This window comes from Grampus griseus (assembly GCF_964374135.1).
Source record: "Grampus griseus genome assembly, chromosome: 9".
NCBI classification, from domain to species: Eukaryota; Metazoa; Chordata; class Mammalia; order Artiodactyla; family Delphinidae; genus Grampus; species Grampus griseus.
The window spans coordinates 15,745,554-15,772,585 of NC_139003.1; the positions used below are offsets into that span (position 1 = coordinate 15,745,554).

At 39.9% G+C, this 27,032-nt stretch overlaps 1 protein-coding gene across 2 annotated transcripts in view; it reads left to right on the forward strand.

The window, feature by feature from the left end:
- DGKI (diacylglycerol kinase iota) overlaps positions 1-27,032 on the forward strand; it is a gene marked incomplete at both ends in the record, with an annotated part of 452,324 nt that overhangs the window by 243,208 nt on the left and 182,084 nt on the right. For both annotated transcript variants that reach the window (XM_082662462.1, XM_082662463.1), the window contains 7 exons: positions 1,041-1,123; positions 2,958-3,018; positions 13,043-13,156; positions 14,618-14,755; positions 17,940-18,018; positions 24,082-24,137; positions 25,299-25,361. In XM_082662462.1, the coding sequence (XP_082518588.1) occupies positions 1,041-1,123; positions 2,958-3,018; positions 13,043-13,156; positions 14,618-14,755; positions 17,940-18,018; positions 24,082-24,137; positions 25,299-25,361 (594 nt within the window). The remainder of the gene's footprint in view (positions 1-1,040; positions 1,124-2,957; positions 3,019-13,042; positions 13,157-14,617; positions 14,756-17,939; positions 18,019-24,081; positions 24,138-25,298; positions 25,362-27,032) is intronic.

Consider the following 27,032-nt stretch of genomic DNA (forward strand, 5'->3'; position numbering starts at 1 on the left):
AGTTAGAACACCCAAGTTAGCTCTGACTCAAATATTGTGCTATTTCTACTGTACTAGGATGACTCTCAAATACAGTGTATAGGTATCCAAACTTAGGAATATTTTCAAGGAAGAGCAATCATGATAGCTAATAAAGGGATGATAGTTATAAGCAACGGATGCTGCCCAACCGATCAAATATTATTTGCTATGGTTGGTAGTGACCTAAAATGAGGCACCCTACTCAATTTTAAAGCTCTTTTGATACTGCTTAATAAAAAAATTCTTCTTTAATTTGATTTTTGCTCAATTCACTTTAAGAAGTGATCTCCAGAACTGCTTTGTATTTGCCATGATATCTCTATAAATGTCACAGTTACTTAAGACACTCCAAAAATGGTTATGAGAGAGAGAAAAAGACACAGATGTATACATGGAAATTGAAAAATGTCAAAGTAAGAGTTGATAGCACTAACTAGAGAAATTATATATTTTAAGTATGGGGAGCCTGAGATACTTTTGCTGTGGTTAAAAACATTTATTTCAATAAAGTCATACTTAGCTAATACTGTCCTTATTTTATATTATGCAAAGACAATAATCTGCACAATAAAGTAAAAAGTAATGTTAAATTACATAAGTTGACTAATAACTTCCCTATGTGGATTTTCACACATTAAATAATGATAGTAAAAGCCAACAGATACTAATCATTAAGCATTTGTTGCATGCCAACCACTTTGATGTTCTCCTCAGACATTATTGCATTTAATCTTTACAACAAGTCTGTGAACTAGGCATTTTTATTCCTGCATTAAAGAGAAGAGAGCTGAACTTAGTGAAATTAAAGAACTTGCCCAGAGTTACACAGGTTAGACAGAGCCTAATATAAGCATTCAACCTATATATATCGACGGCCAAAGCCCATGATTTTAACTGCTACTCTATACTGTTTATAATTCAATATTATTTTTTAGAACAGGATTTATTTTTATTCTTTAAATGAGCAGGTAATATTTGGAAATTTCTTCCTGTTACTGTCAGTTTTTTTTTCCTTACAGGGAACCAAGGTCATGCAGATGTTCATGTGGTACCTGAACCCACGGCAAGTCTTTGATCTTTCTCAGGAAGGGCCAAAAGACGCGTAAGTCTGGAAATACCCTCCATGGTTCTTACTATTTTAGGCGAGTGAGAAGGACTTTCTGCTTTGGAGTCAAGCTTTATTATTTGATGACCTCATGAAGTGTTTTTCTGACCGTCTCTCATCTACTTGCTCACCTGCACTGTCCTCCCTTTGAAACTTCATCTGCTGTTCCCCTCTTCGCTGGGTTAGTTTCCTTCAACACTTACCCTCTGAGTTGTTAACTCTGAGTGTGTTTGCTGCTTAGACACATGTAACTGTACATTATGGGCAAATCTGAATCGAGAAAGGATCCATCCTTTTTCTACTTATGCATGTACCACTTTGGAGATGTACATTAATGGGAATGTCAGTGTATCTTTGGAGAAGGGCCATCTCTGTTTATGAATATTTTCATTTGTTTGCATTAGAAATTGTATGCATCTGTGTCCATTTGAGAGCTTGATTGATTAACTGATTATACCTATGGATTCCATACCAGAGTGGGAGAGACATTCTAATTCCTGCTCAGTCCTTCATCTGAGCCTCTCAGAAATTTCATTCTCTGTTTTCTGTTCGAAGTGGTGAAAAATAAAGTCTCTCTGTAGATGACATGTGTCCTATATCTTCCCTTTCGTGGAGGGGTACATGGTGGGAAGGAGCAGGGACATTTCTGCTGTTGTCTGGTTCCCTTTTTAAAACCCACCTAATAAGGTAGTTCAGATGTCATCTGGTAAACATTAGAGCTAAAGAGATACTAATTATTTTTATAACTACTTATAAATAAGTAATAATATCAGAGGCAAAGAAACACAAGCCCAGATAATTTCTAGAAAATAATATTCCTGTATGAAATAGATAAATTACATATTTTAAGCCCACGAGAGAACATTAATTATGAAAATTAACTTCTGTTGTCATTCTCTTAATCTGTGAACTTCCTTGCCACTAGAGTTTGCTGTAAGACTTCTATATTTTTTTCTGCATTCAGATGTATTAAGGCAAATCTGCTTTTTCCCTTTTACATTTACTTTTGCCCTTTCACATTTACTTAAGATTTTATCATTTTTAGTTAGACTTTAGGTAGATACTTCATAGATAACCATAAAGAACATGGCAGGACAGGAACTATTTTCAGAAAAAAATATGATTTGATTTAAATAGGTGATGTTTTCTGGAATAGAGCCATTGAAATTGTCACTTAAGCAAACATTTTAGCGGGAACAGTATCATTGCATTTTCTTAAGACAACAGGAAAGATCTAATTTCAAGCAGACATTGAAAATAAAGAAAATTCAGTAATTCTTCCCTTTTGGGGCTGAGCAGTATAAATGGGGGTTTGAGCGTCAGCGGGTGAGTTGAGAGGAGATGGAATTGTGGGTGCGGTAGTAATAATGCTAGTGGGGTGTCCTTCCTATCTCTCTGAAGAAGGTTTTCTAGGAGTAAGAGTGGGAAGTGTAGATTTGAAAAATAAATAGGTCTGGGAAAAGCTAATCAGATTTGATGTTCTTTGAGAAAGGGGGGAGAAGAATGGAAAGAAAAAGAAGGAATTTGACACTAGTGAGGAAAATAACGTGTGTTGACACATTAATAGGAATTATGGGAAATAAAACACTAGGACACCCTAAAACCCCATTCCAGTGACGTTTGCTGCCAGCCCCTAATCCGATTGTTGGAACCAGTACTTGGTGACTACTCGGTGACTCGTTTTGAAGGTATTACCATTCTCGCGGTTATGCGTTTTCTCCAGTGGACACCCTCCACGGCCCCCTTCGTTTTGGTGTGTTTTGGAATCGTGCTCTCTACTATGGCCGGTGATATGCTCTTTTATTTACTTTTCCTTCTGTATCCTCTACAGGCTTGAATTATATAGGAAAGTACCAAATCTGCGGATTCTGGCCTGTGGTGGGGATGGAACGGTAGGTCCTTGAAAGAGAATCTAGTTCTTTCCCTTGTTTCTTCCATTTGTCTTTTGTTTTCCTTAAGACATTTCTCTTTCTTCATTCCCACCTCACAGTCTTTCCAATCCCCTCAAACCTCTGTCTCTCATGTGAATCCAATCCCCTAAGTGTTAGGAGGGACTTTGTTATTGCCCTCAAGGATTCATACTTGATCTTTCTAAATTAGATTTCCCTCTCTCCACTAGGCTATATCCTTTCCTGGTCCACAAAGTAAGGATGTGGTCACATCACTAGAATGAGGATTGTAGATGACTAAATTATTTTTAAAACAGAAACTGACCTATTTCCATATATTCTTAATAATTGGTCACAACTAGGGAGAAGTATGTGTACACAATTGAATTATGGCTTTTTTTTTTTTTTTTACTGGTGGAAATAAAACTTAGAATATTGGCTAACATTGGTTTGCATAAAGATCATAACTGGTTCCCTTTGTAGTCATTTTTGGAGAAAAGATGGAGTTGGGCTGAAGTTTAATATCACTGGTGTATTTTCCCTAGTTTGTCTCATCTGTTTCTCAATTTGCCCTCTACTTAGGTTGCTATATTTAGCAAAGGCAAATAATTGAGAATCGTGACATTTAGATTTTGCTGTCCAGTGTCTTTTCTTCTGTATTTGGAGTCTGATCTCATAGGATTTTATTATGAACTATCTTTGGCTTTTCTCTAATCTTCCTAATTAGAATGTTTTATTCTCAAAGGCAGCAATGGAATCTTCTAATTTTATCTCTCACCGCACGTGAACACTTAATGCAGCACTGGATGCACATTATATACTAATAAACACAACCAGAAAAAAATAAAACAGTGATTGCACTGGTCCTTTCAGATTTTCTGCGGAGAGGAAAACATTTTTCAGTGGGGAAAGTAATGTTTACTATTCTTGGAGACTCTAATACACATTATTAGCTTATAAAATTCATTATAAAGTCTTAAAGAAGCCAAACCTATTTCACTTTGTTTAACCCAGTGTTTTCCAAAATTATTTGACTATGGGGATATGCCTGGTGTCCTGAATTCAGAGTTCTTCCTCTTTCTTGACTTAAGTGATCGTTACCTCAAATCCACATCGGTTGCCTGTTCCGTCTCCATATCTTGGGCTTCATCCTGGCTTGGCAGTTCCACCTTCCAAACTTCCCCATTATCCACTGCACCTCCCATCACCTCTCTCTGCCTCACTGCTTTCTTCTTTCTTTCCTCTACTCAGCAGATATGTGAAGGAAGCACTGTTCTAAGTTATGTGGTATTGAGGTATTCTCTGCAGTTAGGAAAGTGTTTGGAAACATGGGAATTCAAAGCATAAAGGACAAAGAAGAGAGCCAAGTCCAGACACTTGTGAAACATTTATAATTAGGAGTCAGAGCTGAATTTCAAAAGGAAAGTGGAAAGATAGAAGCAGAAGAACCACCAGTAGTCTATTCTGTCGAGGAAAAAAAAAAAACCCAAAAGGAGTTTCAAGACAGAGGCAGTGATTACATTCTTAAGAAGAGACAGGAATTACTGTGGATTTGGAGACTAGGAAGTAACTGCTGGTTTTCAAGAAATAGTTTCAAGAGAGTGTCTGGGACAAAACGCAGAATGAGAGAGACTTGGTACCTCCCTATTGGGTCCTAATGACCAGATCAAATCACAGTGTTGAATTTCTATACTCTCTGGTGCCATTAATGTCACTACTCGACACGCAGACTACCTTGTTCCCCAGCTTTTCTAGCATCTCTTCTTTAAATAGACCGTATTAACGGGTATTCCACAAGGCTAAATGTAACTTTTCTATTATATTATAGGCACTTTTTCTTTTTTGGTACCTTATCTGTGATCCTAACTTCAATTTTCACATCCTTCTACATAACTCACAGCTGCACTAGACGTTTATACGTGGGTCCTTTACAACAGCCATGAAAAGTAGTGTATTTCCCCTAGAACTGATGCATACTTTTGAACTAGTTATTTTTCTCAGTGGTAACCTCTGTAGTCCAGTCATGCAGAATCAAAACTTTGCATATATTTTTTTTTTTTTTTTTTTTTTGCGGTACACGGGCCTCTCACTGTTGTGGCCTCTCCCATTGCGGAGCACACGCTCCGGACGTGCAGGCTCAGCGGCCACGGCTCACGGGCCCAGCCACTCCGCGGCATGTGGGATCTTCCCGGACCGGGACACGAACCCGTGTCTCCTGCATCACCAGGCAGACTCTCAACCACTGCGCCACCAGGGAAGCCCAAAGCTTTGCATATCTTATACCTTACGTAAAACCAGGTTTTATTTTATTTTACCTTGTTAGATGTTTTGTAAAAGATATATGGGGTTTATGAAATGTTTATCAAGGTACGTGATTGACATTTTTATCAGTTTCAAATATGAAACTTTAAATTTTGAGTGTTTATATAAAGAAGAGGCATCCTGATGGATGCATGAAGAAAAGCTGTTGGCTGGAGGCAAGTGAAGTGTCGGGTATATATGTGACATAAGGTGCTCACCCTTTATTTAGTGAGTGTATCTGTCACTGTAGAGGCTGTCAGAATTCTGTCAGTGACAAAGTCCCAGGAGGAATCAGATACGGAATATTTTTGATGGGTTAGGATGAGGATACGTTAACCCTCAATCACATTAGTGTGTGTACAAGACACGTTGCATTAATTGGAGAAAAGTTATTCGGCTTCAGTATGAGTTACTTTAATTTTATCCTGGTAAAAAGTGCAGGGAGGCAGGTACTGCAGTTGGAGGAGGAAGAGGTGCTTTGGAAGGTTCCCTAACTTCTTCTGAGACATTCTAAATCTGCAAGGGATACGTTTGGATCCCTAAGGGTCTTCACAGCTGTAGCATTATGTTAGTATAGACCATTGCTGTTCAAGAGAACTATAATGCAAGCCGCATTTTTACATTTGAAGTTTTCTAGAAGGCACTTAGAAAAATCTAAGAAGAAGCAGGTTAAATTAATTTTATAATATATTTTATTTAACCCACTATGTCCAAGATATTATCATTTCAACATGCAATCAGTATAAAGTCATTCGTGGGATATTTTATGCTCAATTTGGACTGTCTTCAGAATCTAGCATATATTTTAAATTTACAGCGCCTCCAGTTGAGATCAGCCATGTTCAAGCAGTCCGTCACCACACAAGGCCAGTGACGGCTGCAGAGGAAGGTGGCCCAGGTGTGGTCTCTTTGTAAGTGGTTTGCATAATCCTGAGGTTGTCACACAGTTGCAGGTTTCGAATGGGCTGGTCCCATCTTTGATCTCTAGGGTGAGAGAAAACTAACTCAGAATGATCTCAAACCTTCATGTTTTTAAACTAGAAACAGTCTCTCTTTGGTCACAGGGTAAATTTGTATTCTCTCCTCTCCTCGGCCACATCTCCACCCAGCCAGTTCCCCATGGCTGCCACCTTGGTTAAATATCGAGGAGTGCGTGAACTGAGACAGTAGGGTCACAGGTCCCTTCCCCTCATTATGGATCCTTAAGGTGAAACATGATCCCTCCTTACCTGCCCTTGGCCTTGATGAACTGGGCTGGATCCGAAGGTCCACCCTTAACCCTGTTAACGTCTTTCCAAAGGGCTGGGATTAAATGGACTTGAGCCACACTCTTATGCTTATTTCTGATTCCGCTGGCTTCCCTAGATGAGGAGACATCCTACACAGTAGGCCCCCCATGCCCCGACTCTCTACAGCCGGAGCAGGGAAGAAAGGATTATTATTCCCCTTTAATCGACGGGGCCAGCAGATGGTTCCACAGGCCTCTTCTCCCTCAGCACCCCGATGTCCCAGCCTCTCTTGAAGAAGAGCTTGGTACCCCCCCAGTTGTCCTCTTGCCGATGGGAGGATGGATAGCCTAAATCTACATTCTGTTTCAAAAAAGCTCATACCTTGACTAGTATCTCGATTTTAAACATTTCTTTTAACACAGAGTGACTTTGTAAACTATTGAGTGCAAATATGAAAATATCGAAAGGAAGAATCATTGTGCACATGTAAGAAAGGGAACCCAGTTGTCAAATGCTGCGTTTTGATGATCTTTCTGGGTGCAGAAACGTTGCCGTCGTTCTCCTGTGATTTCTCCGTGTGGGTATCCCTCACGTTTCTGCCTGCAGATGATATGAGGAAAGGCAACTGTGCATCTGCTTCGTTCAGAGAAAATGTCAATTCACGGCCCTCTCCACCCCTCAGCCAACGCTAATGTTAGCATATTGCCGAATGAAAACGTTATTCCGTGTGCACTTGGGAAATATTCAGTGATGGTTACAGCTGAACAGGGCCAGGGGGTGGCAGCATCAGGCAGCTGCTGCAGCTGCAGGTCTGACTGGGCTGCTCTGCTCAGGGCCAAGCCCAGCACCCCGGTGTTCTAGCCCCGTCAGCCCTGCATTTCCTAACACAAAGGCAGAAAGGACCTCTGCCACCTGGAAGATGATCTTGCCCAATCCAGAGAGTTTTCTTCAGTTGTGATGGGAAAGATGCAAAGCGGTGTGTGTTGCAATTAATGAAGTTTAATTGAAGGGGTGCTGGTCAAGCTGGTGGAGAGGATCTGGGGTCATGCGAAAACCCCAGCAAACACAGTCGCCGCCCACGAGCCTGCTGTCTGGACTTCCAGCAGGAGCATGGTCCTGGGAAGGGAGGGCCTCCGATAACAGCTTTGGACCTTAAGACTTTTGCATAGTTTTGCTTTCATAGGGGCAAGTACACGGATTATTACTCAAGATCTTTTATGTGTCCTGCTATTGTAGGTGTATTTGTTCCATATTCTCTCTCTCCCTCCCTCCCCCCTTCTCCCTCCCTCTCCCTCCCTCCCTCCCCCCTTCTCCCTCCCTCTCCCTCCCTCCCTCCCCCCTCTCCCTCCCCCCTCTCCCTCCCTCCCTCCCCCCTCTCCCTCCCTCCCTCCCCCCTCTCCCTCCCTCCCTCCTTTTTATGCTGCAGTGCAGCTTGGCTTTTACTGTTTGTGATAGTCTATGAAAGAGATTTTTGTGACTTGATGGTAGTCAAAGGTGGGAGTGATTTGTGAACTTTGAGACTCAACTTTTCTTTAAGTGGAGAGACAGGAAGAGGGCATTTTGCTTCTAGGAAACTGGACCTTTATGGATGAAGTAAAGAAAGAGGAAGAAAAGTATATCTTAATCATAGCAGTTAATGTTAATTTAGCATTTCCTATTTGTCAGGCACATGCTAAGCAATGTCTCCATGTTATTTAGTTGGTAAAATACCCCTATGAGGCAGGTACTGTTATCCCTTTTTACACAGGAGGGAACTTAGATTAAGTGACTCACTGGCTCCGTGAGTTTCGGTGGGTGATGGAGCCAGGCTTCAGACGCAGCTGGGCTCCTCGCAGCTCTGTGCCTTCCCTGCACGCCTATGTTATGTTGCCTTCTGAGGAAGCTGGTTGTTGGGTAGTGACGATGTAGCTCTTGGATGAGAACAACTATTCAGGCGTTGTGCAAAGGAGAGATATGGGCCTACTTCAGCCAAAGAACTGTTAGCCTAACATGGATTGTACCTGAGGGAATTTCAAGCCAAAAAAAAGAAATCTCTGCTGTGAAAGGCAGGAGACGTTTGATGGCTCCGAGCGTTGTGTAATGATGAGATACTAAGATTATCTGCTTGTATTCAGGGGAAAATTAACTAATTGAATAACGGGCTGTTGGAAAAAGAAGATAGAATCTATTTATGCATTTTTGTAAAGCAAATCAATTGAGAAGAAAGCGAAAATCAAAGGGTCCGGAGGGCTCATGGCGTTTAGTGTGGAACCACACACCACAGTTTCATGTGCATTCTTGGCAACCTTCTCAGAAAACAAAAACAAAAACAGGAACAGCTCTTAAGGTTTGAATGAGGACAATTATACTGATCAAAGGACTATTAGAAGACACCTTATCAATTCGTGGAAGGTATGGGACACTTATTTCAAAGTTATTTGAAAATTATTTGTGTTTCATGGGCTGTGAATTATTCCTCTAACCTTCCCATCCATCTTACCATTAGCGTTCTTCCTGGGATTTAGAATCTCTCTCTGCAGGCTCATGTTCAGATGAAGTTGTTTTGATGTGTTTGATTTTTCCTTTTTCTTTTTTTTTTTTAACATCTTTATTGGAGTATAATTGCTTTACAATGGTGTGTTACTTTCTGCTTTATAACAAAGTGAATCAGCTATGCATATACATATATCCCCATATCTCCTCCCTCTTGCGTCTCCCTCCCACCCTCCCTATCCCACCCCTCTAGGTGGTCACAAAGCACCGAGCTGATCTCCCTGTGCTATGCAGCTGCTTCCCACTAGCTATCTATTTTACATTTGGTAGTATATATATACCCATGCCACTCTCTCAAATCGTCCCAGCTTACCCTTCCCCCTTCCTGTGTCCTGAAGTCCATTCTCTACGTCTGCGTCTTTATTCCTGTCTTGCCCCTAGGTTCTTCAGAACCTTTTTTTTTTTTTTTTAGATTCCATATATATGTGTTAGCATATGGTATTTGTTTTTCTCTTTCTGACTTACTCCACTCTGTATGACAGATCCTAGGTCCATCCACCTCACTACAAATAACTCAATTTCGTTTCTTTTTATGGCTGAGTAATATTCCATTGTGTGTATGTGCCGCATCTTCTTTATCCATTCATCTGTTGATGGACACTTAGGCTGCTTCCATGTCCTGGCTATTGTAAATAGAGCTGCAATGAACATTTTGGTACATGAGTCTTTTTGAATTATGGTTTTCTCAGGATATATGCCCAGGAGTGGGATTGCTGTGTCGTATGGTAGTTGTATTTTTATGATTTTTCCTTTTTCTTTCTCTGCCTCCTTTTACTAATCCTTTCTAGTAGTTTGAATGGTTTCAGGATCCTGAGAGTAGAGTCGGGTTTTGTTCAAGTGGCTAAGGCTCCCATCCTGCGGCCATGTCAGGGGTGTTTCAGGGGTGTCATTGAGCTCGTGGGAATTTGGACGCACTGTTAGAGAGAGGCTGTGTGCCTCGAGCCTTAAGGCATCCCAACTTTCTATGGGTTATGGCCTCAGGCAGTGATCCCTCACCCTCTCTTCTTGGCCTCCTTTCTGCTGGCCAGTGGGGAGCCTGGTTCATACACAGCCTCCTACCAGCCAGGGGTGAACTTTTATTCCCCCTAATCAGACAGAAGCCAAACTCCTGGTTTCCTCTGCTTGCCATTTTGTGCTTCATTTGTTTCTGGCCCATGAAGACTTTTTTTCCCTCCCATGTTTGTGTCTAGAGTGAAATGGGGTGTTGAAAGTGTGAACTCATAGCATTATCTTTACTCAGAAAAGATAGACCTATTTCAAATAAACATAACAAAAATCTCCCTAAAGGTAAATGGACTGAGGTCTGCATGATCATCTCTCAGAAGTTTTAAAGAGACTTCCTTCTTTTCCCTGCTCTGTATGGGATATTGAATTGGTTTCTAGAAAGTTCCACCGCATTTCTGAGGGTCTCTGTTTCTACTCAGGGCTGTTTACAGTCGCAGCCAGTGATCCCAGTTTGTTGGGATTTCTGAGTTTTCACATCCTTTTTAATGACTTTTAAATCCCCTTCTTGTAGTTTATTAGAGGCACCTGCTTTTACCGTGTCTAGTTTGTGCTTTCAGCAGCTCAGGAGCAATAGCTAACATAGTCATCAGCACTACTTTAGCATCTGGCATTTTTTCCCTTTACTTCAGTTAGCAAGGTTAGTGAGTATTGTGTGTAAGGGAAGAGCTAAAGAAGTGCTGGCTGGAAATCTAAGGACTTGTCTAGGAGCAAATCGCCCAGTTTGGGGGAAAGGGGGGGATTTTGGACACTAGTATAGGTCTGGATTTTTAGTTTACCACTTTGGATGAACATAGTGGTATCCCTTTCTAGAAGGTAAAGACAGTTTTAGATTTCTTGCCAGATGGGCAAGTTTGACATCCTGGGAAGTACTCGTCTTGGAGGAGAAAGGATTTTAGATGCAAGTCAACAGACCTGGCATGACTCCGACTCTGCCACTTTTGATTATTTTGTCTTGAGCAAATAACATGACCTCTGTGTACCTCAGTTAATAAATCTGCAAATTAACTGAATTTGACTAAGCAATTTCCAAGGTTTCCCCAGTGTTCCACGGGTTCCCAAGGTACATGCCATGGTCTCAGGGATGTTCAGGCCACATCTAGAGCTGGGTTTAGTTCTTTACTGAAAGGTCCCCTGCACCAGAGTGGCTAAGAGGTTGGCCTTTGGTGTGTGGCAAACCTAGCTTTGAATGTCAGCTCTACCTCGCACATGATTAAGGAGGTCACTAAACCTTCCAAGTCTTGGTTTCCTTATCTACAAAATGAAGACAAAAATTATATCTATTGTAGAGAGTTGTTTTGAAGCTTAATAAGATAATTCAGTAGAAAAATTTGCTCAGGGACTAGCACATAGAAAGCAATCAGTATGTCTCTCTTTTTGTTAATTATAAACTCCTTGAGAGCAGGCATTCTGCCTTACCTATCTTAGTGTAGTTCATTTACCTTTTTATTTCAATTACTTAGTTCCATGTTTTATATGCAGTAGTGTTCAATAAATGTACAATTAAAGTATAATTTTTAAAAAAATTTTAAAATAATTATACAAATTTAGAATGAATACATGTCAAAAATTTATTTAGCTTTTTTTTTCTTTTTTTTTTAAGAAGATGTTGAGGGTAGGAGTTTATTAATTAATTTATTTATTTTTGCTGTGTTGCGTCTTCGTTTCTGTGCGAAGGCTTTCTCTAGTTGTGGCAAGCGGGGGCCACTCTTCATCGCGGTACGCGGGCCTCTCACTATCGCAGCCTCTCTTGTTGTGGAGCACAGGCGCCAGACGCGCAGGCTCAGTAGTTGTGGCTACGGGCCTAGTTGCTCCATGGCATGTGGGATCCTCCCAGACCAGTGCTCGAACCCGTGTCCCCTGCATTAGCAGGCAGATTCTCAACCACTGCGCCACCAGGGAAGCCCTATTTAGCTTTTTAATAAAGGAATCAGCAAGATAATACAAGAAGAGGAAAATGATTATGTAGTTTATACCAAAATAATTTTTCTAAATTTGAGACAAAATTAGTTTATGCCCTTATGGGGGAATAGAACCATAACCTTTAAAGTGATCTCTTCTTGACATTTGTACCTCTGCAGGACAGAAATCCTCAAGTTAACCTACAGTCATAAAGTTCTTAGATAAGCCTGTGACACTACTCTAGAATGACATTGTGAGGATATGCAAGTTCCTTTTTGGTATTTCCAAGTTTGGGGTAATTTTTCTAAGTAGTTATAATAAGACTAAACCCAAAGTATTATTTATCTTAGAAAAAGATTAAACAGGAATATGATTCTAGTATATAAGTATCTGTTTTCTGCCTAAACTTATAATAAGTACTAAGTTCATCCATAATTATGTTTTCATAATGTTTCATTAAGGGGAATGTAGGGGTATTTAGGAAAGCACGACTAATTTCTAAGATAACATGGAGAGTAACCATTTAATAAGTGCTTACATGGGCCATGCACCATAATGAGGGTTTTATGTACGTTTTAGTTTAATCTATAAACGATCTTGTGAGGTAGGCATTATCTCCATTTTGAAAATCAGATAAATGAGTCTGTGAGGTTAAATAACTTAATCAAGATTACGAAGCCAATATGAGCCAGAATTGAGGTTTAGTCTGCTCCTGAGTCTTAGGTTTCCTGCAGCGCCCTATGTACATACCTCCCTAAATTGTAAACTCTCCTGAATTTTAAAGTACGTCTCTAGGTAACATACAGATGAATGGGTCTAGTTTTGCTTATATGATACAGCATATACAAAATGGTTCTTTTTCCTATAAGAGACTTGCCATTGTGAAACTGCTTGAGATAAGTGGTCTTTCAGTTCCCTGGTCACTGGATTAAAACATGCATGTTTTAAAGAAAAGTAGAACTATTCTGTTTGCTCCTTTTAAAGGCCCCTGTTCTCAGGTTGTCGTCTTTGTAACTTATCTGTCTTCCTTATATCTCTTCTGGTCCCCAAAATGTCTGTAGGTGGGCTGGATCCTTTCCATTCTGGATGAACTGCAGCTGAGCCCTCAACCTCCGGTTGGGGTCCTTCCTCTGGGGACCGGGAACGACCTGGCTCGAACTCTCAACTGGGGAGGGGTAAGAACTGCCCTCAGGGGCTGCCCATGTCATCCAGCAACAGATCTCCAAACCCATAGATGCTCAAGTGGAAGGGGCACATGCTACTCTTGTTCAAGGACCAAGTTAGAGTTGAGAATCAAGGTGCCCCATGAACCATGGTTTTATCTGATGACTTCTTCAATTTAAACTTACAGTCAGCTAGAGAAGAAGGGAACATTTTATATTCAAAAAAAAAAGGGGGTTAGTACACAGGCCTGGGGCTTTTTGAGGTACCCACTAAAGACAGAGGGTGGGTTGGCCTTAGGTCCTCATGTTAAACAATCACAGAGACTTGAATTGCTCCTGACCCCCAGTCCTCTCCAGAAGAGTGAGTCTGGTTCAGAGTTACAATCCTGGAAGAGTTATGGCTTTGTTTAAGCATTTAGATTTCTGGTCAGTGTCGTCATGATTTTATACAGGTTATACAGGTAACCAACTGTTGGTTATACAGGTAACCAACTGTCCTTTTCAACATGGAGCCAATTCGGGAAAGCTTGTTGAAAGTAATTTACCTGTCACTAACCAGCCATTTTATCATCATCATCATCATTATTTTTATCGTACTAAGAAAATAAGAAAGCACAATATACTAACATATGCTGCCCCATCAGCTTTTTAACTGCTCATATGAGACCATTGCCTGGGCTGAGCTCCATGAAAACTATCTTCAGATATTAGCAGATGTTACTCTGGCTTTTGGGTGCATTCACCTCCCATAGGTGATAATTATGTCCAGATATTAGCAGATATTTATTTGACCTTGGATGAATTAACCTCCCATCGATCTTTTTTTTTAAAGTAAACATGTTATAAATCATAAATATATTTACATGAATCAGCTAAATGTATTATTGGTATTAATTCCTCTTATCCAAATCAGTGACTTGACTGTCCTTAATAATCGTGCTATCAGTAATGTGTGCTCAAGGAGTAAGTAGCTAGCTCCCTGGCAGGGCTATTCCTCAGTCAGACTTGCCCTAGGTCCTGGAAGGAATGGTGTCCTAGTACAAGGTCAGGGAGAGGTGAGTGAAATGGAACGTCAGTGGAAGAAATTGTCTAGCCGATGTCACCTTGATTCTTTTCCCGCTTTTCCACATACACTTGTTCTGTGTATCCTCCAAATTCCTCTAGTTTTCACTTTTCACTCTGATAAAAACAGCCATCCAGCATGGATCTCAAAAGCCTGCCGGTGGCCGTTGGTTCTTGGTGCTGGCAAAAGTCATTCCTCAGCTCAAACCAGCTAGAGTTAGTATTTCTGTGCACATTACCCATGCCTATTGTCTTAAATTCTAAGTACCTCGAGGAAAACAGTTTACTCTCCCAGCCTTGCTAATTGCAAAATAAACAGCTGTAGAACAAGGGCTCTGCCTTGCATGAAATACCTTTGGCTGTACTGTTCCCTTCTCCAGACAGCAATGTGTGTGCTCTTTGATTCCTTAGGGCTACACTGATGAACCTGTTTCTAAGATCCTTTGCCAAGTAGAAGATGGGACGATTGTACAGCTAGATCGCTGGAACCTCCATGTGGAAAGAAACCCAGACTTGCCTCCAGAAGAACTTGAAGATGGCGTGTGTAAGGTTAGAGAGTTCTTCCTTCAGCAGAAAGCTAACCCTGGAGTATCTGCCTGAGTCACAGGAAATACGTTCCTGGCTGGAGGGTCATGTGCTGATTCCTTCCTATGAGATGACAGGACGGTGTTTGAGTTGACGGCTACTAGGGCTATGAGTATAACACTTCCTGATGATTCTGCCCCGTAGACTTCTAAAGACCAAGATTTCCTACCTACTTCCATAGCACGGGGAGCTGTTCTCTGTCCTCAAATTCCACACCAGAAAGAAATATATCAGTTTTCTAATCTTTCAAATTCATTGCAAACTCTTAACCTATGAGAAGTTAAAAAAAAGCGTATGATCTGAAGCATTAGGCACAGGGTCTTTCAAAAGAAAGATAAATGCCTGAGATTTCTGGTCTGATAGCAAATATTTCAATTTCATCACTTGATTGGGACATCAAGATGCCTAAATAAATGTTTGACTTAGTGTTTTTCCTTCAGTGATTGAACTTGTATCTCAACCCAAGACAAACCAAGGGACATAATTGTAAAAATGCTACTATACAGCTTCAGGGGAACATTTGGCTTTAAGTTCTGGCCTCAATCTCAGATAAATTTGATAGGTTTCTGAGTAGACACTTGCTTTCTATTACTTTCCGCTTTCCTTCTACAACAGTGTTTTCAAATTTTTGTTGTGTAAGAATCTCCAGGTGTGCCTATAAAATGCAGATTACAAGGTCCTATTCCCAGTGATTCTGATTAAGTAGGTGCAGGGTGAAGGCCCAGGCATCTGTACTTAAACGGCATCCCTGCTATATTGGGTTGTGCCATTGACTGAGGCCAAGATTTCATGGTGGTTTCAGCCTTAAAATTCGATATCATTTTAGACCAAATCAATGCACCTTTACTGATTAGTACCATGATCCTGACCAATTGTGATAGATGCTCAAGTTACTTATTTGGCTGAAATTGGTTAAAACATGTTTTGTCTTACCTTCATGGTTTTTTCACCTAAACTATGATCCAGAAACTATAAGTTTGTTAGTAGATATCATGATTGCTCAGTTGATCTTGAGTTCATAACGTCACAACGTTGTTTAAACAAGTGTCATCTTGGGATATAATACTTCTTCCTAATGTATTTGACTTACAGAAATTGGATAGAAAACAGCTGAAGTACAAAGAAGTGTACCATATGGAAATGTTATGGACCTATCCCCACTCAACTTGGAATGGTTACATCCTCAATAGCAATCTATATTTAATTCTCTTCCCAATAGCTTAAGAAATGGAAAGACTTCTTGGTGCAGCCTGGGAACATTAATCCAGATAATTAAAGGGTTTTGAAAGTGAATTTTTGAGGAGATGTGTAGGAAATCAGGGCAATTTTTCCTGGAAAATATGAATAAGAACTTAATAACAGACTAAATTGTGATGTTATTTAGGGGATGGTGACCAGATGTTCTCCTAAGTTATCAGTGGATGCTAAGACATGGGTTAGAATTGTAGCCAAAAGAGCATAAGTGGGAGAAATGAACATATCTGCGCTTTTGGCAGGATCACCAACCCTTGCTGTCATTACTAAGGACTTGTATTTTGTTTCAGTGCAGGAACTGGACATTCTCATATTTGAAGCCAGGAGAGTGAGACATGTTTTGGCAAGGTTCTGTGTGTTTAGTTTCTCTCCCTGTTCTCTAGTCGGTTGTAACGACTTCTAAGGGCTGATCTGACCTCTGAATCAGTACAAGCTCTGACTCGGCGTTCCATCGAAGGGTTCATCCTTTATTTCAGTTTTTCTCTTTCTGCATTAATATCTCTTGCTCTCCCTCTGACTCTTCCTCTCATTTCATTTTTCTCTTAATGGGACACGATTATCGCTCTAGTCAAACAGAAAATCTTACTGATCAAGGGGCATATGAAACCCTGTAATAAACTTACTTTTGAAATCTTGAGGCCAAACACTTATTTCTAATAGAAGAGAAGTGCATTTCTATCTGGAGGATAAACCTGATAATTATCTGGAAACATTATCTAGGCTGAGATAAAATTACCTCTCCATTTCCTTTTTTTTTTTTTTTTTTTTTTTGCGGTACATTGGCCTCTCACTGTTGTGGCCTCTCCCGTTGCGGAGCACAGGCTCCGGACGCGCAGGCTCAACGGCCATGGCTCACGGGCCCAGCCGCTCCGCGGCATGTGGGATCTTCCCGGACCAGGGCACGAACCTGTGTCCCCTGCATCGGCAGGCGGACTCTCAACCACTGCGCCACCAGGGAAGCCCCTCCATTTACTTTTAACATTTATCTTTCATTCTGAGTTGCAGAAGGAAAAGTGTAAGAACCACCATTTGCCTTCTAGCATTTTCCACATGCTTTTCTAACTCAACTGAAGCTTTCAAATCATATCAGCTTTGTAGTTTTAATGCAGGACTTTAGGCTGCATAGTTTGCTCTTTCCTTTACTCAGCTTGTAGCAGTAACAGCCAGGGACCCAGAGGACTCTGGGAAGGAAAGCTAAGGCTTGTATGTGTATCTGCGTTGCATATTTCACAGTCATATTAAAGATTAGAGTTGATAGACTAAATAGGAATCTGAATACTGATAAATACACACACACACACACACACACATATTTTTATTTTTATTTTTCCTCTAGGTTGAGAATAGCTGAATGACTCCCACTGACTTATTGCTTACATGACTTTTGTCAAAAAATGTATTTTTTTGGAAAATAAGTGAAGGGTAAACAAATGTTATTCATTTTAAGTTGCAGTATTAATATGCTGAATGTAAATTCTTGAAAAAACTTGCATCCACTGATTAAGAAGGTTAGACACGATCCTTACAATTGAATTTACTTGCTAAGTTTGCTTGTTGAATCATCCTGTGTAACTATTACAAACGTGCATCCCTCAGCTTATGAGGTTCTCTTATTACAATGTACGCAAGAATGGTTCTCATTGAATAATTTGTATTTGTATCCCTTTTTTCCTAAACTATTTAAAATTCTTAGGAGTATCATTTGAGTTGAGCTTTCACTAAAGAATTAATTCAAAAATCCGTTGTTCCTTCCACATAGACACGCTGCCTTGAGTTTTAACTGATCGTCCTCCCAGGGACTTGCCCCAGAGACAAGTGTCTGGATTTAGGTTTTATCTTCCTCTTTTTGCCTGGTCACACACAACTTCACCTCTGCCTTTGTTCATCATTGCAGCTTCCTCTGAACGTTTTCAATAATTACTTCAGCCTCGGATTTGATGCCCACGTCACACTGGAGTTCCATGAATCCAGAGGTGAGGACAACGTCCCATTTCCATCTCCCAGGGAGGAAGTTTCCAGCAGGTGTTTTGCATGTTCCGTTTTGTTCGCATATCACTTAAATGTTGACAGTGTGTCTAATGCAGTTCCATTTGAACCTTCATGTTGCCCCTGGGAGCTAGACAAGATAGGAACTTATTACAGATGTTACTTTGAGACCTCATTGTTTAGGATCTCAAAGATGGTAAAGGTCAGGACCAGATGTTTACTCCGGGACTCAGGACTGCTAATCTTTAGGTCTGACTAGAAACTTTGAAGTTAGCGAACTACTAAGAAGTGATAAAAAGAGAGTCTTTCACTGAAGTCATTAGAATACTTACAGCTTCTCAAACCACCCATTATTAAAGTTCAGGACTTTATAACCAAGGTCATTGGAATCTTGTAGCCAAACGTGAAAGTCTTCCCTGTGTGCACAAAAGAGACAACAGTCACCTTAGAACAGTACGGGGGCTGGCTATAGGTGGTTTAGGTTGAAAGAAAAGGGCTTGACGGTGATTGGATTAGGCACGGAAGGTGCTTGGAATCTCCACTGGATGAGGTAGTATGAATGAGGGCTGGTGGTCATTTAAGTACTAGAAGAGATGGAATCGAGATTTGGGGAAGCAAAATAACTTTTGAAAGAGAAATAAGATGAAATAATGACAAGTTAAATATTTCATCAACATTTTCTTATGTCATTCAGAACTGAGAAAGTTTAGGATTTGGGCTTATGCTTTGAAGCCTCAATCTCTTGCTTTCTTGGTCTCTCTTAATCTCTTTCTCTTAAACTCTCTTCTTGTACAATACGTCTATGTCTCTGCCTGTACCTAGTCCCTTGTGAATATGGTAACATGTAACCAAAATAATGCTTGGCTGCAAGTATAAGTAATTTGTGAGATAAAAGTCATAATGAGGGATTCTTTTACTTTTCCTCTAGATTCTGCAAGAGCCTCTAAGCTTTTAACTCATAGAATTTGAAATACAGAGTACAAAAGGCTAAAGTTCAATGGTTCAGATTCCAGTAATAATGCAGAGAAAGTTCTGACAACACTTTTATATACTAAAGATCAGGAATGGGGCTATAGGATTAAGGCTGTTAGAAGACAAAATAAAAGTAGAGTATAAACCTGTAATTCTCTTACCGAATTCAGCAATTTTGTTAGACTTTGCATTCCTGGTTTCATGAGGCTTTGAGGGTCAAATGCTGAGCTAAGTAGAAGGAGTACTGATTAAAGAAAGAGTCATAGTTTTCTCTGGTCAACCAGAAAATCACAGATAGAAAGCTTGGTTGACAACAGAACCATAAATAGCAAATACCCAAATCAGAAACACCGACACGCTCCGCACCTCCCTGCTCTAGACAGTTCTCAGAGATTAGATATTCAGAGGGTCCTACATTAGGGCTGGCATTTATAACCTGCTGCCTTTCCTAATTTAAGGAGAGTAGACTTGGGGAAGTAACTGGAGATTTCGTTCTCCATTTCTTACCCCATTTATTTCTCATATTCTTTGGGAGACTCTGGATCTGGGCTTCCTAATAAAACCTTTACGTTTCTTAACAGTACTTGTAAAGTCGTACAGTTATCACTAATGCATGAACCTCCAAATTAGACATCCTGCCAGGAGAAGAGGTCTAAGTGAGTAAGTGGCGGACAGAGAGCTCATTCAAGGGAGCCTAATATCTTGTCTTATTAATCTGAAAGTTATCCTAATGATATGTTTCCTTGTGGTGAAACTTTGGTGCCTCAGAATGAGAGGGCAGCAAAGAGAGACCTCACGGTGGAAAGACCAGGCTTAGAAAGAATTCTTGTGGGAAAGCGATTTTTTTCTTTTCTTTTAAACTGTGGAACTATTTCATTTTAGAGAGGAACATACAAATTGTGGTGTATATGTATGTCTACGTCGTTCTATATGTGTGATTATAAAATAATTGGTTGAAAGATGCCAAGAGTTAATACTTTACTTTGAATACTTTATTGCCGAGGCTTAGTGTAAGTGCTTTCCTGCAATCGGAGAAGGAATGGCAAACATTTTCCCTGCAGGTAAGCCCAGGCCCTTGAGGAAAAACAGCCACTGAAGAGCTGGATAAGGGAGGATTGCTGTTGACTGAGAGTAACGCATACCATACTTACGGAGAGGATGTTGAGATGGTACACGATAAATATGCACAAACTATTGGAACCAGACTTGGTTGATATGCCTAGACCAGAGGTGTGGACTTCTTAGTATCTGTTAGTCTATTCTGTTTGCATTAAGTAAAAAAAAAAAAAATCATTATTTATGATGAAAGGTATAATTACTCAAGCTATTATTATTATTATTTTTTTACTGTTTTCCATTTATTTGGATTTTTCCCATAGTTTTACCTGGATAGTCAAGAAATCTCCAGCTCAGCTGCAGAAAGAAGAGAAAGATAGCAGGCCGCATTTTCAATAGGGGCACACGTACTTACTTTGTTGGTAGGTTGTGTGAGTGGCTGTTCTCAGGCCACGCAAACCATAGTTGAGACTTCAAACTGTTCTCAAATACAGCTGCTCAGGGACTGAGAGTTCATGACAAAACTTGTATCGTTTGCCATCAAATACTTGCAGAGTGATTCAGAGCCCCATAAGAGCCATTACCAAAAAACAAACGCAAAAGAGCTTGCATAGAATAACCGATTCGTTATTAGTCCAAAACTACAATACGTTGGGAATTACGCTCATCCATTTACATGCAATGGGTAGGAAAAACAAGTCTCACTAAAGCAGAATCTTAAAAAAATTAATTGCGGAAACAATTTTGGGCATAGATGTGAAATAACCCATCAAATTGACATGGGACAAATGCAGACTTCTGCCTTACTATTGATACTTATATTGTATTTCTTTTAGAAGGGACAATTAAAACGACATTTATTTTGAGACAGTTTATTAGTGGCATTACTGTGTAAATGCCTTTAGAATTACCAGTAAAAAATCAAGCAAGGAGTAGAGATAGTCTTAACATTTTGATTGACTTAACATTTTGTATATACAGCATGCAAACATGAATAATTTCATCAGATAGAAGGTATACTTAATTTGATTGGAAAACAGAAGCTTTTTTATTCTCGTAGTGGCTAAGCCATGCATGGCTGAACTGTTGCACATCAGAACGTGCAGTTGTTTGGAACAGAATTGAGAGTTTTAATAGGATTGGTCATTTAATTGTCAGTTGGAGTCTTGCCCAGTGCTTTAATCACTACTGCATTATGACAGTGCTTGAGGAAGTACATTGAAAATATTCCAATCCATTAACATATAGGCATGTTAACGATGATTATCGTTATCAGGTAGCAAAGCAAGGTCTCGCTTTGCCAGCTGCGTGAATTAGATTGTCATTTGTTGGGGGGGGGACATGAAGGATATTAAACACATCAAACTTTTAGTCTGAGATTGTCTGCTAAAGTTGTACTGCCTCATTGAAGTTACTTCTTATTCAGAGGATTTGAGCCTCTGCTACAAGGTCAAGGAAATACAACTATGACTCTAGAGGAAGCAGTTTTTAAATCTGATTTAGGATTTGCTATTTTCACCGAATATACAGAGACGTGCAGATCAGCATGTTTCAAAGGATTATGAATGTTTCATGATTCATATGGAGAACTGACAGATATCTTTAAAAAGGTGTTATTTTCAATGGCTTACCAAATTTCATCATCACCATCACTGCAAAGGACACACTGCCAGGCTCTTGCCCAGGTAATAAGACTTAGGCACAATCTGCCCTTGAGAAACTCTCACTGTCCGAGGTTCTCCGTAACCTTCTTTTCCATCTTGAACCTCAACGTGGCATCTACTCCTCATTCAAGACTCAAGTGTACTTGCCTCTGGAACACTTTTCTGATCATTCCCTTTGTGTGTGACTCCTACTTTGTCTTACAGAGACATCTTTCTATGGCATATACAAAAGGACATTTTATTTTTCATTTTCAGACCTGTCTCCCCCACTCTAAACAACATGAGGGCAGAAGACTATGTCTTTACTTTCATATTCCTTGTGCCAAGTCCAGTGGCTGTCTCAATGTTTGTTACAGGAACGGAATGTTTAATTGGAGGATGGGCCTGTATATAAAAAATAAATAAAAGTAGAAGGGAATATAAAGTAAGGGTAAGATTAGTTGTTCAGACAGTGTATAATGTGGGAGTTTGGTAGGGACTGTTGGCAGGACAAAGGTATCAGGGGAAAGTTTCCAGAAAGGGTAGGAGGGAGTATAGTAGGAAATAAAGAAGGAGTTTGTTGTAGACGAGAAGTAAAGTGGGCAAGGGCATTTCAGACAGGAAGGAAAATGAGTTTGTGATAAAGATACGGGTTAGGTGACCAACTAATACATAATGTAAAATTTTTGCAATGGTGTTAGAAACATGAAGATAATGTTGATAAAAATATTTGTCCTTAATGGGACATGACATTGGAAGGAAAGATTTTTATAATATATACAATTTGAATTGAAGGTGGCACTGTACTGTGGGCATAGATTTTAGAGTCATTTATATATACATAACTGAAGTCTTAAGATTGAGTAGATATCCAATGCAGAGAATTTGGAAGATGTGTGTTATGTGAGGTTCAAATCACTTACTGATTTTTATAAACATAGAGTTGAACTTATATTTACTCCCTAATAGGCAAGACCAATTTCAGACAAAAGTAGGCTTTAGGATTCCATTCTAATGGCACATATGTTATTGTGTTGTATACAAAGATGGGATTAATATATTAAACTATTGGAATGGATTATAGCCAGGGTCTGATCATCATTATAAATGGATTACATCCAGAGCGGAAATCATTTAGATGATGAGATTTGGGAAGTATGAGCTAATGAGATTTAGATGAGATTTTTGGATTTTGAGTTGATGCTATAATTGAGATGAGACCTTTAGGGACCTGGGAGGGAGTGAATGCGTTTTTCATACGTGAAGGATGTAAATCATGGAGTCCAGAAGGTGGACGATGTAGGTAGAATTTTGGTCTCCATGACCTTTGCCTTCTGGTGTCACGCTTGCCATTCAAAAATAGGTTTGGGATTTGGAGACTTCCAGCTAGTCAGCCAGCTGTCTGATGAGAAATGACTTGGAGAAAGACCTACCCCTAAGAAGGGATTAATGATCATATGGGACAAAAGAGCAGAAAGCAAATATTTACAGTGGGTTCCTTTGGAATCTCTTGGAATTTTATTAGAAAGAATGTAAGGAAATAGCATTTCATTTGGGGATTTTTTAATCCGTTGAATTCATGTGAACATTTTCCAATGCAAATTCTCGTCTAATCGTTTTATGGTCCTCAACCTATATAACGTTCAGGAACAAACTCAAAATTAAACCATTCCAGTCAGAGCTTTTGTTGTCCTATGCCCTGGGTCCATTCTGCAGGTCATCTGTATCTATCTATCTATCTATCTATCTATCTATCTATATTTATATAACTTCACTAAATCAAATGATGTTTCAAGGCCTGTCACAGACAACAGTACAGATGGTAGTTAGGAGTTTTTGCAAAATATGAAAGCAAATTCTCTATTAATTATTATCCAAATTCCCCATATTTAATTAAATTTGAAACTGCATAGTTTATGGAAGCCATGTCCTATGGAGGTCAAAGCAAATAATTGACCCTCCCCCTCCTCCCCCTCCCTCTTGCTTCTATCACCCCTGCACTGTATCCCTGCCAGCCCTCTATTTTGAATAGAGTCTAGAGTGTTTCAGCCCTTAATGTGCGTGTGAATCACCCGGAGAACTTGTTAAAGCAGATTCCTAGACCCCAGCCCCCAGACGTTCTAATTCAGCAGGTTCAGGGTAGAGCCTAAGAATTTGCATATCTAGCAGGCTCCCAGTTGACGCTGCCACTGATGCCAGTTTGGGGCTACACTTTGCAGCACTGGACAACTGTGCCAACTGCCTGTAACTAAGGGAAAGATGATGATGAAGCTGTTGGGTCCTTGGGATGGGGAGGGAGAGGGAAGACGTAGGGGTGCTAATCTAACTCACTACCTTTAATCAGGTCTCTATAACAAAACTACCTTTTCCCTTTTACAGAAGCAAATCCAGAGAAATTCAACAGTCGTTTTCGAAATAAAATGTTCTATGCAGGGGTAAGTATATATTTCATTTTTTGATGATTACACATTATTTATACTAATTCACTCATGGTAATAAAGATGCTAACTATACTCTGCTAATAATTACACACACATCTCAGATGTTTACATGTGTGTCTATATATGGTTAATGTTTAATGTCTTGGTTTAAGAATGAAAGTAAGTATGTATTTCTTAAGTTAGTTGTCAGAGAGTTCATCATCTTTGAACTTAAAAGCCCTGAAAGTTGTACTGAGGGCATGGTATTCAAGGAGTGGTGTGAAAAGCAAACATCAAAGCCAATCTAGAGAATGAGGAAATTAGGTAGATTGAAGGATGTATGGCATGTCTTGGGTTAGAATGTAGTTTTCATAGGGGCACGTATGAACTGACATTTGGATGAGAAATTGACAGAATATGGGAAGTTTTTCATGGAAGCATAGATGAGATTAAAGGGGCCCCCTTCTTTTTCCTTCTCCTCCTACTCGGGGACATCCTTGGGCGTGAGTGGCTGGAAAGATGAAAAAGGGGCCTCTAAAATATTGATTTTAAAAAGTGTGGCTTAAATTTTACCACTGGATAGAGGGAATTGAAGTAAAACGGGGTGAAATAAGACATTCTCAGTGGCAAGTTAAAGATTATATCAGCATCTAATGGACAAATAGGAAGATCAGGAAAGGTAGTCAGATCTCCAAACTGACCCTTGAAATTACCTACATTTTCACTCTCCTACTGTGATCTTAAATTTTATTATAGGTTACTTTTTTTTTTTTTTTTTTTTTTTTTTGCGGTACGCGGGCCTCTCACTGCTGTGGCTTCTCCCGCTGCGGAGCACAGGCTCCGGACGCGCAGGCTCAGCGGCCATGGCTCACGGGCCCAGCCGCTCCGCGGCATGTGGGATCTTCCCGGACCGGGGCACGAACCCATGTCCCCTGCATCGGCAGGCGGACTCTCAACCACTGCACCACCAGGGAAGCCCCTATAGGTTACATTTTGAAAACAAAGAAAGAATTCAACTTAGTCTCTGCACTAGTTTACTTTAGATTCAGCAAAAGGAGAACTTGTCTTATATTTTTGCATAACTTAGAATCACTAGGACCTATCTATCTTACAGACGTAAGGATTTGGCATAACCATGCAATGAAGATTTTTTTCTTTCCTTCTTTCCTTGTATAGGCAGCTTTTTCTGATTTCCTCCAGAGAAGCTCTAGAGATTTATCCAAGCATGTTAAAGTTGTCGTAAGTATTGAATGTGTTGACTCGTTTCATTTAAATGTAAAAAGCATGCCCCCTAACATGAACCCCAAATACCAGTTTATATACTTAATCAGTGGGCTGCATAGAACTTTAACTGAATTGAGTGTAGTTTGGTCAACATTTATGAGCATTTAGTTATGTGTCAGGCGCTGTCTTAGTTGCTGAGGATGAAGTTAAATAAGATGACTGGCTTCACCACTGAAGAAACTCACAGTTGAGTCATGGGGAAGGGCACATAACTCTGGGCAGAACAATATAATCAATGTTGTTATTGGATTACTTATATAATATACTGGTGGCACAAAGGGAGAAATGAAAACTGCCCATGGTGCAGTCGGGGGAGTCATCAAAGGAATGAAGTTGAGCTGGCTATTAAGGTAGAAATAGATGCTCACCAAACAAGTATCTTTATTCCCAGCCTATCTGAAGCGTCTCCATCTTAGAAAAATACTTTGATCTCATTATTTTGTGGTCACTCGCTCTCCAGCCTGCTCAAGGTCCTTCACCACTTAAGAGATTTTTTTTTTTTTTTTTGGTGCTATTTCCCTCTGGGTCTGTATCCCAGGTTTTAGGGATACTCATCTTGGAGGCAAGGGAGATGGGAAGTCATTTTTTCTCTAAGAGATATATTTAAAAATAGCGTATCATTGATTATTAAGAAAGACAAAGTGTTTCCTTATAGTAAACAAGTTAAAAGAGGGAATGAACATGACTTTGCTGCACATACCTGTATAAGGAAAGAGAAACATGGAAGATAGAGAAAAATATATAGATGGGAAAGAAGGAATGGGAATGTAGCAATGCTTGAATTTATCGTGGAATAGATAAAGAATAGCATTTGTGACAGGAGGGGACAGGACAAAAGGTATACATGTAAGTAGAGACAAATATATGACCTTAAACTAATGGATTTATAGAGGAATATAGAGGAGGCTGAGAGGATACAAATTCAAATTCGTTGTCACCAATAAAGCCTGTAGGAGACATGAATCTCCTAAATCAGTTGAAACAGAGTTTACCACTAATCACCCTGGGCATCACTTTCAGATGTTTCAGTTCTCATGAAATACCAACGAAAAGCAAGCATCCTATAGCAGTAGCAACTTTTGAAAACTAAAATATTGCCTTTTTAAAGCTAGATACAAGAAAGACACATGGTCCATTGAACTGCAAAGATCTTGATTTTGATAAAATGATGGTTAGTTAAGTAACAGCAACCTTGCCTCAAACTTCCCCTGTTTCTTCTTTGGCTGCCTTCAACCAAGCCAAAAATAAACCTTCCCTCCTCTTGCAGTATTTTTCACATTATTAGGAACATTGCAGCACCTGCCAGGAGAGCCACTGAGCGGAGGGCGGTGGCCATATGGAATGGTAATGCTGTCCACTGTTTAACTCAGCTGGATGGAAATTAAGCTCTATGCCGCCTCACCACTAGAAAGCTTTTCTCCCACATCTGGCAGTCCTCCTGATGAGAAATATCTCAGGCATGGTTGGCTGTGTATCAGGGATTAAAAGAAGCTTGTAGAGAGGCCAAGGTGGCAGTCAAATAACTAGAAAAGATTTGATATCAGCCTGTACATGTAACATTCCAGGTGGATTGGTCTACGTAATCATCTCTTTTTTTTATGAAGAGAAAAAAAAACAATAGAAACT